Source organism: Notolepis coatsorum (genome assembly GCF_963971535.1).
Source record: "Notolepis coatsorum genome assembly, contig: SCAFFOLD_4403, whole genome shotgun sequence".
NCBI classification, from domain to species: domain Eukaryota; kingdom Metazoa; phylum Chordata; class Actinopteri; order Aulopiformes; family Paralepididae; genus Notolepis; species Notolepis coatsorum.
The window spans coordinates 1-11,612 of record NW_028172458.1 but is presented as its reverse complement, the minus strand read 5'-3'; the positions used below and the strand labels follow the sequence as shown (position 1 = coordinate 11,612).

General features: G+C 46.8%; 1 protein-coding gene across 1 annotated transcript; it reads right to left on the bottom strand.

The window, feature by feature from the left end:
* Positions 1-201: 201 nt before the first annotated feature.
* On the bottom strand, positions 202-8,880 carry LOC311248053 (tetratricopeptide repeat protein 28-like; the record flags this gene model as incomplete). The annotated part of the gene is made up of 5 exons (XM_084339015.1): positions 202-366; positions 7,027-7,245; positions 7,844-7,973; positions 8,506-8,570; positions 8,859-8,880. Coding segments are annotated over 5 exons (601 nt in total), but the record flags the coding sequence as incomplete, so codon positions are not given.
* Positions 8,881-11,612: the final 2,732 nt, after the last annotated feature.

Here is an 11,612-nt window from a genome sequence, read left to right as displayed (position 1 = left end):
CAGTGGGATCAGAGTGGAGTAGTTTAGGCGAGGAGCTCCCGGCCTCCCATCATCAGAGGGTGCGGTGGGGCAGAATAATACCTTCCTGTGTGCTCGCCTGCACTCTCATGTGTGATGAAAGGACCCTCTCCGAGGTGGCCCTTTTCTTTTTTCTTCTGTCGCGAGGTAAACGTGTCACGCTTTTGTTTAAGCGCCTCTCACCTGCTGTAGTACGACTCCACCCCCAGGGCTCCCGGGCACTGCCGATATGCTGCTCCAGCGATGAGCCGCTGACCAGGCCTCCTGCGCCGCCTCCACTCTCTTGGAACTCCGAGCCGGTGTCTAACACGCCCTCACCCAGGTACACCTCATGGAACTTCAAGATGCCTGTGGAGGGGAGGAGGGAGGGAGGGAGGGAGAGAGAGAGAGAGAGAGAGAGGAGAGAGAGAGAGAGAGAGAGATAGAGAGAGAGCGAGGCGAGGAGCAGAGAGAGAGAGAGAGAGAGAGAGAGAGAGAGAGAGAGAGAGAGAGAGAGAGAGAGAGAGAGAGAGAGAGAGAGAGAGAGAGAGAGAGAGAGAGAGAGGCAAGGAGCAGAGAGAACGGGGAGGCGGGTAAGTCTGGTTGCTTTCCGACATGAGATATTGAGGGTTTAATAAAGAAGGGAAAAACTATTTATGATACTTCTCTTTGATACAGTTCACGTAACCCACTTACACCAGGAAGCATATAGGATGATTGAAGGTTTAAGTTAGTAGTAGCACAACAACTGAGTAACAGAATGAATAAAACAAATTGTGTTCAATAAAAAACAAGAATAGGCTGCCTGTGCCATCTGCTGCCTGCCACTCAGCTGACACTACAAGGAGAAAGGGGGGGGGGGGGGCTGTAATAGCACTTGGAGATTAGGAGTAGGATGTGTGGTGTGTGTGTGTGTGTGTGTGTGTGTGTGTGTGTGTGTGTGTGTGTGTGTGTGTGTGCACACGTCAGCTAGTACATGTGTGTTCATTGTAGTGTGTTGTGTTGTGTATGTCTTCTCAGATCTGTAAGATGGCACACAAGCTTTACTCAAGTGAAGCAATTAGAGTCTCAGGCCATGTCCAGACTAAAAGATTTTGGTCGTTTTAGGCAAAGTATTTGATCGTTTGCACCATTCTGCCACACGGAACTGCGTTCTGGCAGCCTGAAGACAATACTTTCTGATACCAGCTTCCAGAGTGCGCAATTCTAAAGACGCCTGAAGACGCCCCCCATTGTGTCACCATCTTTACAAGCGATACGCGTCTTCTCCTGAACCGATGACGCGATAGCCCACCTCTCCCTTACCCCGCGTGTGAAAACATCACAACGACAATGACAAGTACAGCTATTGAGCTTGATCAGGCTTTTACAGCTTTACATATGCTGTGCTCTATCTGTCTGAAGCGGAGCGGGGCTCTGCTGTGCTTACACACAATCCCGACCGAGGCGCACACACATGCTCACTCACACGCATGATGCGATACACGATACTAACTAGAGATTAGTGTCACATAGCTGGCCTTTTTTTTCTGAAAACCCAAGCACATGTTGTTCCATAGCATACGCTTTCAGTTGATCATGACAAATCCTCTCTTACCTTGACGATTAAAAAGCCTCCATAATTTAGTAAATAAAGCTGTTAGCTAAATAGCTAACCAACTAAATACAATAGACAGTGGTATCCTGAGGTAATGTTATGACAACGTTTGCTAGTCGAAATGACTGGACACACACAGGGACAAGTTAAACATCAATGAATTAATTTATTCCAGCAGGTAGTTTGAGCTGCATGTGAGCCGCGGTCTTTCTCTCCTCTCCTTTGGAAACTAATAACGTTACATTAGCTTGAAAAGCACAGAACCGGCCGACCCAAGTTAAGCTGCTAGCAACAGACACTATAACACTTCCGGTCGGGGTTTTCAAAATAAAAGAAACAGGAAAGACATTTATTTTGTAAATTTGTGGCATGCACTTATTATCTTGAGACGTTTTCATTTTTACGGAAACCTTAAAACGAAACGAAAACGAAACAGATCAAAATCGTTTTAGTCTGGACAAGGCCTCAGTCTCTCCACCGATTAGATGTCTGTTTAGAGTAGAGCCCGGCTCTGTTGTTTTCCTGCCAGCTAGATAGCAGGCCATGCCAGGGAGACACACACAGATAGAGGTCATGGTCAGCCTGTGAGGGGAGGTAGGGCTGATCAAAGATCATCAGACCTTCAGTGTGGGGGCCACAGGTCAGGGTTCTCATGCTCTCACACTCACAGGGGAAACGCCACGGCTGTCTGGCAGACCTGGACTATAGTTGAGTATAGCCGCTGGTTTTGTTATTTATTCTCTTCAGCGCGAGTCGTCAGAGGTCCAGCTGAGAGCGCTGCTGGAACTTGATTTGTGTGTGTGTGTGTGTGTGTGGGGGGGGGGGGGGGGGTCTGTATCTGTGTTTGTATGTTTGTGCGTGTGTATAATAAGAAAGAGACAGATATACAGAAGGAAAAAGGAAAGAAATACAAAGAGAATGCGAGAAAGAGAGAGATTGTTGTTGCTCCTGATGGCATGTGTTGCTTGGCTCTGTCACTATCAGTCATCATGGTTCATTGGAAGATGCCCCGAGGGAAGCGGGCGCAGCAGGGAGTAGACCTCCCCACCACAGTGGAGCGGCAGGCCTGGGTTCAGATCCCTGCTGCTGAACACAGACCGTTAGACCTCAAATAACTAAATAATAAATATAGCATAGGTGGCGCAGCGGACATTGCGCTCGTCACCAACGCAAGAGACTACCGGGTTCAAATCCGGCTGTCGGCGTTGCCTCCGGCTTGGGCCGGCCGTCATACTGGCTCAATTGGCAGAGGTAGCGGGTGGAAGTCGATGGGTGGGGATTGGACGTTGTGGACAGCGACTCCTACAGGTCGGTTGGGGGACGCCTGCACAGCAGAGACAGGAAATAGCGGGGGTAGTGTGAGCCTCCCACACGTTACTCCTCGCCAATGAGAGTCCACGCTGGCAGGTGAAAAGATGTGACAGGCTGCCTCCTCGTGTATGGTATGGTATGGTATTTATTTTAGACAATAAAACATATACAGATCACTACATCACATATTTGCTTTTGTCAAGGAGAGGAACGAAAAGCCAAAGACTTATTTCCATCGTTGTCCTTGGAAGTCAAGGATGCTTTAAGAAACAAACACATACAACTCATTACAGAAAATCATTCACGATTATTACATTTGCAAAGCAATAATGGCACAACCCTTAATTAATAGCAACATGTACATTTGTTGAAACAAGTTACTCTAGCCTTGAGTCTGTGAGTCTCTGCCGCTCCCCGAGGGGAGGGGGTTGGTGGGGTGGGAGGGAGGACGGAAAGAGATTCCGGTTTTGACTGATTACATTTGCCATCAGCTAGTGCCGGTGGGGGGGGGGGGGTATTTTGACCCGTTATTTTGTACCGGAGGGGACACGTGATGCAAGGCTTCTATCCTCCCTACGACCGACCTGTGGGGGGCATATGCGAGCAACGTTCAAGACAGGGGAGGGGAGAATTGGAAACAGCGAAATTGGGATGGTAGAAAAATAGAAAATAAGGAGAAAAAGTGGATACAAAAATATATATAAATATAGCACATTCCAAATGAACATTTTGTAAGGCACACAGTATACAGGGATTAAAGCAAAAAAAAATCTCCTGACTGAACTTTTTTTCTGGCCAAGTCATATTCTTATTTTAACCTCTACTGTATTTTTTTTTAATAGTGTTAGCGTTTTAAGGGAGCCTACTTGTAGAGCGAGCCTACTGTCCTGACTGTGACTATAGACCCTACTGTTGTGTGCTGGAGAGCGTGAATGCAAGTCTTGTGGCTAGCTTCTGATTGATGGCGAGCTAGCACCCCTCCCCACTTTGAACCATGAACTAAACGGCTTGTTATCATACAAACAAGGGACTAAACACGTTTCGCAATTATGCCACAACAACAATGGACAGTCTCCTCCCCACCGTTTGTATATATTTATTTACCACCCACTCACTCACCCCCTCCTAATGTACAGTCTCCTCCTCATCATATGTATATATTTACTGTTAGGATCTCTGGGTAACAGTACTGTATATTTGCATATCGTATATGTGACAAAATGTAACAGTACTATTACTATATACCTGTAAGGCATGTATGTCCCTATGTCATAAATGTCATGTATGTTGTGTATGTCATAAATGTCACTATGAATTGAAAATGGGGGACCCTGATGATGTAAACAAGACAAACGCCTTTCTCTGGTCTACATCCCCTTAACAATTGTGTGTATTGCTACTGGATTTACAAGATCCAGAGTGAATGAATGAATGAAAACTTTATTTAATACACGAGACCCTCTTATTGGGACCAAGTAAGGTTGTCGATAATCCAATGTATAGTTACAACCCCCCCCCCATCCCACCCAACCACATCCAATGTACAGTTTCTTCGTCAAATGTATATACTCTTTTTAGACTATTTTTGTATCACAAACAATAGGCTACTGTATTTGTAAATCTGGTATGTCATAAATGTATAGATGTAGCAGTATTGTCTATCTGTATGTCATGTGTGTCATATATGTTATGATGAACTGAAAATGGGGGACCCTGATGTAAACAAGACGAAAGTCTTTCTCTGGTCTGCATCCCCTTAACAATTGTGTGTATTGAGCTGTACTGTACCCATTCTGCAATCTGTTAATAACAATCAATCAATATTTAACAGATTGCAGAATGGGTACAATACAGTACAGCTCAATACACACAATTGTTAAGGGGATGCAGACCAGAGAAAGACGTTCGTCTTGTTTACATCAGGGTCCCCCGTTTTCAATTCATAGTGACATACATGACATACAGGTATATAGTAATGTTACATTTGTGACATATATGATATGCAAATATACAGTACTGTTACCCAGAGATCTCCCGGACAAATGGGAGAAAGACGTTTATTGAGCTTAAAAACAATTGATAACGCAAATAACGTTCTGATTAACAAAGTCATTCGTTTTGTGGCATTAACGTTATCTAGATTTATCAACATTCATACATTTATCAGAAAGCGAGCGGCGCAAGCACACACACGAAACACCACCAACAACAACAACAACGACAACAACACACTGCTTGTCGCGTAAATAACGTTCTGATTAACAAAAGGCATTCGTTTTGTGGCATTCACGTTACCTAGATGTATCAATAGCAATAGTAATATATATGTTTCTTTAGACTAGAATAAGTCAAATGAACTTACAAGTTCAAGTTCTTTAATAGTTGTCATACAGAAGTACAGAATACTTTCATACAAAATGCTTCTTACTGTTACGCTCCAGAGACTGTGCTAGACAAGATAGTATCAAATAACATAATAACATAATATAGCATGAATTTAGAAGAAGAAAATGAGGTCACAGTGTTCGGTATAGACATATGTACAATGTTCTGAGTTACCATATAATATACAATACACAATACTATGCAGTGTACTAATGTACAGTACTATCTAGTGCAAAGCAGAAATGGGATGAGGTACAATTTTAGGTACAATTTACAGTAAGGTGTACGAGTTGTAGTGCAATCCTTCATCCATAAATATAAAGTGTGGGGAGTGGGTGCTACAGTGTGTTTGTTTAAAGTGGGTGTGTGCTATAAAGTGTGTGGAGTGGGTGCTACAGTGTGTTTGTTTAAAGTGAGTGTGTGCGTGTGGATGTGTGTGCTATGTGCGTTTGGTGGTTGTTGTTGTGTAGTGTTCATTCATTGTTCGTTTAGCAGCCTGATGGCCTGGGGATAGAAGCTACTTCTGAGTCTTTCTGTGCTCGCCTTGAGACTCCGGTATCGCTTGCCTGACCGCAGCAGTTCAAAGAGGCAGTTGTTCGGGTGACTGGAGTCTTTAATGATTCTCTTAGCCTTGCCCTTGCAACGCTTGTAGTAAATGTTCTGGAGGGTGGGGAGCCCCCCTCCAATTGTGCGTTCGGCTGAACGTGTCACTCTTTGTAGTCTGCTTCGGTCTTGTGCAGTGCTATTCCCAAACCAGGAGGTGATGTTGCCGGTCAAGATGCTCTCTATTGTACATGAGTAGAAGTTCTTAAGGATCTTCTGGCTGACTTGGAACTTCCTTAGGCGCCTGAGGAAGTAGAGGCGTTGTCGTGCCTTCTTCACCACACTGTTAATGTGTGTGGTCCATGTCAAGTCCTCGGATATGTAGGCTCCGAGGTACTTGAAGCTGTTGACTCTCTCAACCGGTGCCCCGTCGATGCTGAGGGGGCTGTAGTCCTTGACCCCCGACCTCCTGAAGTCCACAATCATCTCCTTTGTTTTGCTGACGTTCAGGGAGAGGCTGTTTTCCTGGCACCATCCCGCCAGGACCTTGACCTCTTCCAGGTAGGCCCTCTCGTCGTTGGCAGAGATCAGGCCCACCACCACTGTGTCGTCAGCAAATTTGACGATTGTATTGCTACTCCGCTGAGCCACACAGTCGTGTGTGTACAGGGAGTAGAGGAGGGGACTCAGAACACAGCCCTGGGGGGCCCCTATGTTGAGGGTGATGGATGAGGAGGTGCAGTTGCCTGCTCTCACCACCTGGGGTCTGCCAGTCAGGAAGTCCAAGACCCACTGGCAGAGGTCTCGTAAAAGTTGCTGCATGTTGTTGATGAGTCAAGTTTACTCGCGAGTAGAGCTAGACGCTAGAGAGTCTCAAAATGGGCGCTTCCCATTGGTGCTGAGCACAGCGGAGGCGGGTGAAAGGGCTGTAAACTTAGAACAATCTCGCCTTCTGGTTGGTTGCATTTGCCTGAGAATTTGCCGATTGCTCGCAAATGACTGTTTGGTGCGGCCGCGGTAGGGGAAAAAAGGATATTTGACGCCTCTGATTGGCTCAGGTTAAAATCCGTCACGACTCCGAATCAAATGACGGAATCTCCAAATCAAATGGACGGATATCCGTCCCAAGACGGAACGCTTTAATGCCTGAGTATACAATCGTCCACCCATAGGAGCAGAGAGTGGGCTCTTACCTGCTCCCGGAGCCAACAGCCAGCTGTATAGGTAGCCAGCAGCCATGGAGAAGTAGAGCACCAGGGCACGCTGGCTGTTGACCGTGTCCAGGATGTGCTCCACCGTCACTGGGGTGTAAGGGTCCGTCTCGTGGTGGCCCGTCTGCCTCTCCACCAGCAGGTCAGCGAAGGCCCTCGTCCGGCCCCGCTCGGCCACCGCCAGGGCCTCGTCGTGGTGGCCTGTAGAGGTCACAGGTCAGGTCACTGGTTAACGTGTTTTAATGTCAAAGTCTGTTACCTAGAGCATCCTTGTGGCTTGTGGATCAGTGGGCTGGGCTATAAACTTGCTACGTTGTGATGCCAGATCCAACTTTATTGCACGTCATCCCTACTCTCTCTCTCTGTCTGTCTGTCTGTCTGTCTGTCTGTCTGTCTGTCTGTCTGTCTGTCTGTCTGTCTGTCTGTCTGTCTGTCTGTCTGTCTGTTTGTCTGTCTGACAGACCTTGTAAGTCGCTTTGGATAAAAGCGTCAGCTAAATGACTATAGTAAATGTAGTCTGTTATTAGTACTATAGTACAGTCTCTCTCTCTCTTTCTCCCTCTCTCTCCTCTCTCTCTCTCTTTCTCCCTCTCTCTCCTCTCTCTCTCTCTCTCTCTCCCTCTCTCTCCTCTCTCTCTCTCTCTCTCTCTCTCTCAAAAAGTACCATAGTACTTGTGTTATTAGTACAATAGTACAGTATATTAGTATAGGAAAATGATATAGCCTTCTATAATCTGTCTAAACGGGAGAACATAGCCATGTGAGACGAGGACAAAAGACAGCAAAACAACAGACATACCTAGGCTGACCAGGACCCTCTGGAGAGCCTGGTAGGATGAGGTCTGCAGGTCGAACAGAGACAGCTTGTAGTCGGTACTGTGCTGGGCCTCGTGGCGAATAGTTTCAAACAGCGCAGACGCCCGGTAGAGCTGCAAGGCAAACACAAGCAAATATAACAATCAAATATTTATGTAGAACCTCCAGCTCACACTCAATCTCAAACAAAAGTAATGAACATCACACTGCACAGTGCTGACGATAGTAACAGCCATGGGTATGAAAACAGCTTAGGGGGGAGAGAGAGAGAGAGAGAGAGAGAGGGGGAGAGAGAGAGAGAGAGAGAGAGAGAGAGAGAGAGAGAGAGAGAGAGAGAGAGAGAGAGAGAGAGAGAGAGAGAGAGAGAGAGAGAGAGAGAGAGAGAGTGAGAGAGAGAGAGAGAGAGAGTGAGAGGGGGAAGCTTCTACCACTAGATGGCAGCATTCCGCCTCTCTGGTCAACACCAGAGGAGACCTGGTGCAGCAACAGCTGCCTCCCTCCCAACAGAGGAAGGTAGCTGGGTGCAACACCCATATTCAGCACAAGTAGGCTTCTCTCCTTCTCTGCACCTCTCATCTGCCTGGGAGAAGAGAAGCTCATCCCAAACAGACCCTGGGAAATAAACAAACACTAGCCTGATCTCACGACTAGGCCTATGTCTGTGTCACTGTCATCAGACCTCTGCTCTGTTCCCAGGGCCAGCCACTGTGCTGAGAGCAGGAGGGAGGAGGGAGATGTTGAGGGGAGGGAGGAGGGAGAGATGGAGAGGTGGAGGGGATGGAGGAGGGAGAGGTGGAGGGGGTGGAGGGTAGAGAGGTGGGGGGGATGGAGGATGGAGAGGTGGAGGGAGGGAGGAGGGAGAGGTGGAGGGGATGGAGGAGGGAGAGGTGGAGGGAGAGGTTGAGGGGGTGGAGGGTAGAGAGGTGGAGGGGATGCGGGATGGAGGGTGGAGAGGTGGAGGGGGCAGACAGATATGGAGGAGGCTGTGTGTTGCTCACTGGCCAGCAGATGCTGATTCATGGACGTTAATATTGATTTCCTATTGCTCCTCCTCTGGCAGCCCTTTAGGATGACTGGGACGGCTCTCTGCTCTCCAGCCATTCTGCAGGAGGCCATGCCCAGTAGAGAGGCTTACGACCTGCACAGACTGGTGCTGGTACAAGAGGAGTGGCTATAGGGGGTGAAAGGTTGGCAGCATGGATGAGATGGATTCTATCTGGTGTGTTGGAGCATTTGGAAGAGAGAGAAAGAGAGAGAGAGAGAGAGAGAGAGAGAGAGAGAGAGAGAGAGAGCGAGAGAGCGAGAGAGAGAGAGAGAGAGAGAGAGAGAGAGAGAGAGAGAGAGAGAGAGAGAGAGAGAGAGAGAGAGGCTGTTGGAGTAAGAGAGCAGCAGAGAGCCTGGCAGTGCAGTTACACTCACTTATTCTCCATGTATAGCGCTATGTGAGTGTGTCTGTGTCTAATCAAATCAAGGTTTATTTGACACATGCTCCATCGTACAAGTACAATGTGCAGTGAAATGTTTGTTGTCGACGCCATACTTGTGCTACTATACAGTAGATAAAGTACGCGAAAAAAAAATAAGGAAAAAAAGGAAACAAGAAAAAAAATTAAGCTAGTACACACTAGGCAAAACATATACAAGAGTGAATGGGCTGTCAAATATAATCAGAGGTGGGTTTGATTTAATGGAATGTGCCAAGGATCAGATATGTGTGTGCAATACAGTATGTGTATTCACAGAGTATTCACAATAGAACATTGTAAATATAAGAATATAGAATAATAGCATAATATAGGACATAATAATATGGATATGTATATAATGCTTCAGTATGTATATTCACAGATAATTCACAGTATATAGAACTTTCTAAATATAAGGTGCTGCTGTGCTGAGATACGCAGAATTGACCAGGTGTGCCGGATAATGCCTGTGGAAGTGGAAGCAATGTAAGACTAGGTGTGTAGGTGTGTGTGTGTGTATGTGTGTATGTGTGTATGTGTGTATGTGTGTATGTGTGTATGTGTGTATGTGTGTATGTGTGTGTGTGTATGTGTGTATGTGTATGTGTGTATGTGTGTATGTGTGTATGTGTGTATGTGTGTGTGTGTGTCTGTGTGTGTGTATGTGTGTATGTGTGTATGTGTGTATGTGTGTATGTGTGTGTGTGTATGTGTGTATGTGTGTATGTGTGTATGTGTGTATGTGTGTATGTGTGTATGTGTGTATGTGTGTATGTGTGTATGTGTGTATATGTGTGTGTGTGTGTATGTGTGCATACATGTCGGCGTATCTTGCCAGGTGTATCTCAAGGTCATGCGGTAAAGTGTGTCGGATGGGGGGGGGGGGGGGGTGGGGTTGAGGGGGGGGGGGGGCTCCTGGCTGCATTAGCGCTAGTCGCTACAGCTGCTATAGTCCCAGGCTGATTTTGCTGATAGCGCTGCATGCTGATTGCTGCAGTGCTAGTTCAATCCGTAGGCCCCACAGACATCCCTTTAAGAGTGAAACTAATTCCTCACACAGGACCTGACCTTACCAAGCAACGATTGAAAGAAAACAATCCAAAAAGTGCCCCGTCCACAATGACCTGCCGGGCTGCTGTGCCGCTAGCGTACTACTAAAGTCCATCACGGCTCGCAAAGTATTCCTATGGATCTCTCTCTCTCGTACATTTGAATAGCAATGACACCATATGATGATCGATATAACTTTCAACTGACCACGGCGGAGAACCATAGTGGGGACGGGGACAAGGGGGACATGAATCTCACACCGTAAAGCGTCGCTCCTGGGTAGCGCTCGCCTATACTCTGGTAACGAGGTACGAGGCCCATCCGTATCCAACTGGACGTGAATCAATAAGCTCTAGATCCTCTCAAACAGCCACTGTGAGAGCCAGCGTTCTCCAGGCAGGCCGGCTGATTAGAATCCAGCCAGGTCATCGTGTGTGTGTGACTCAGGTCACACCGTATCACAGCGAGAGTGTGAAAACACAATTGGGTTTAAATGTAGACAACGAGGAACGTGGAGGTCAGGAGCTCTCGCTCCGCAAGTATTTGGCCGCTTTATGAATTCTCTATTCTCTTCATGAAGTTCTGGAAAAATGCACAGAAGCCTATGCAAATGAGGCTTGAAATGGGTCGGGTATTTACCAAGGTCATCTATAGCAGTGTTCCAGCTCATGAATAATCGTGTTATCTATACCCTGAGGACAAACAGTGAGTGTCCTTTCCCACCAACACGCCACTTGAGCCCATGGGCTGCCAGGGAGTACAGCCAACACACTGCTGCAGCACGGCGTTCAGATCACAAGCAACAACAAGCGTACCGAATGTTAAAAAATCCGGTTGCTGTGCTTCAAAGTAAAGGGAAAACTGAAACCTATAATAGAAACGGTCTGTTGTACGCGCTTGACTGAGTCAACACAGTACTTGAGTAGAGCATCTTTATTTTTCAACACACATTCCAACAATATGACTCATGAGCAGTCAACCTCTGCTCCAGCCACCACCTGGGTTCAGGCTTCTATTTTGAAACTCTCTATGCAGATAATTGCAAACAGAAAAAACGATGCAGCTATCGGGGTCACAAGGCACCAGGTCATACAACATGTTAAGAGGTGTGAGTTCTCCAAAAATGAAAGCAAGTGGAAGATATCACTACAAAACACATGGGAGCCGCCAGTATACGCGGTTTTGCATACAGGGGGTTCCGCGAGCTAAACAAGTGAAAGCAGTTTTTCTCCCAAG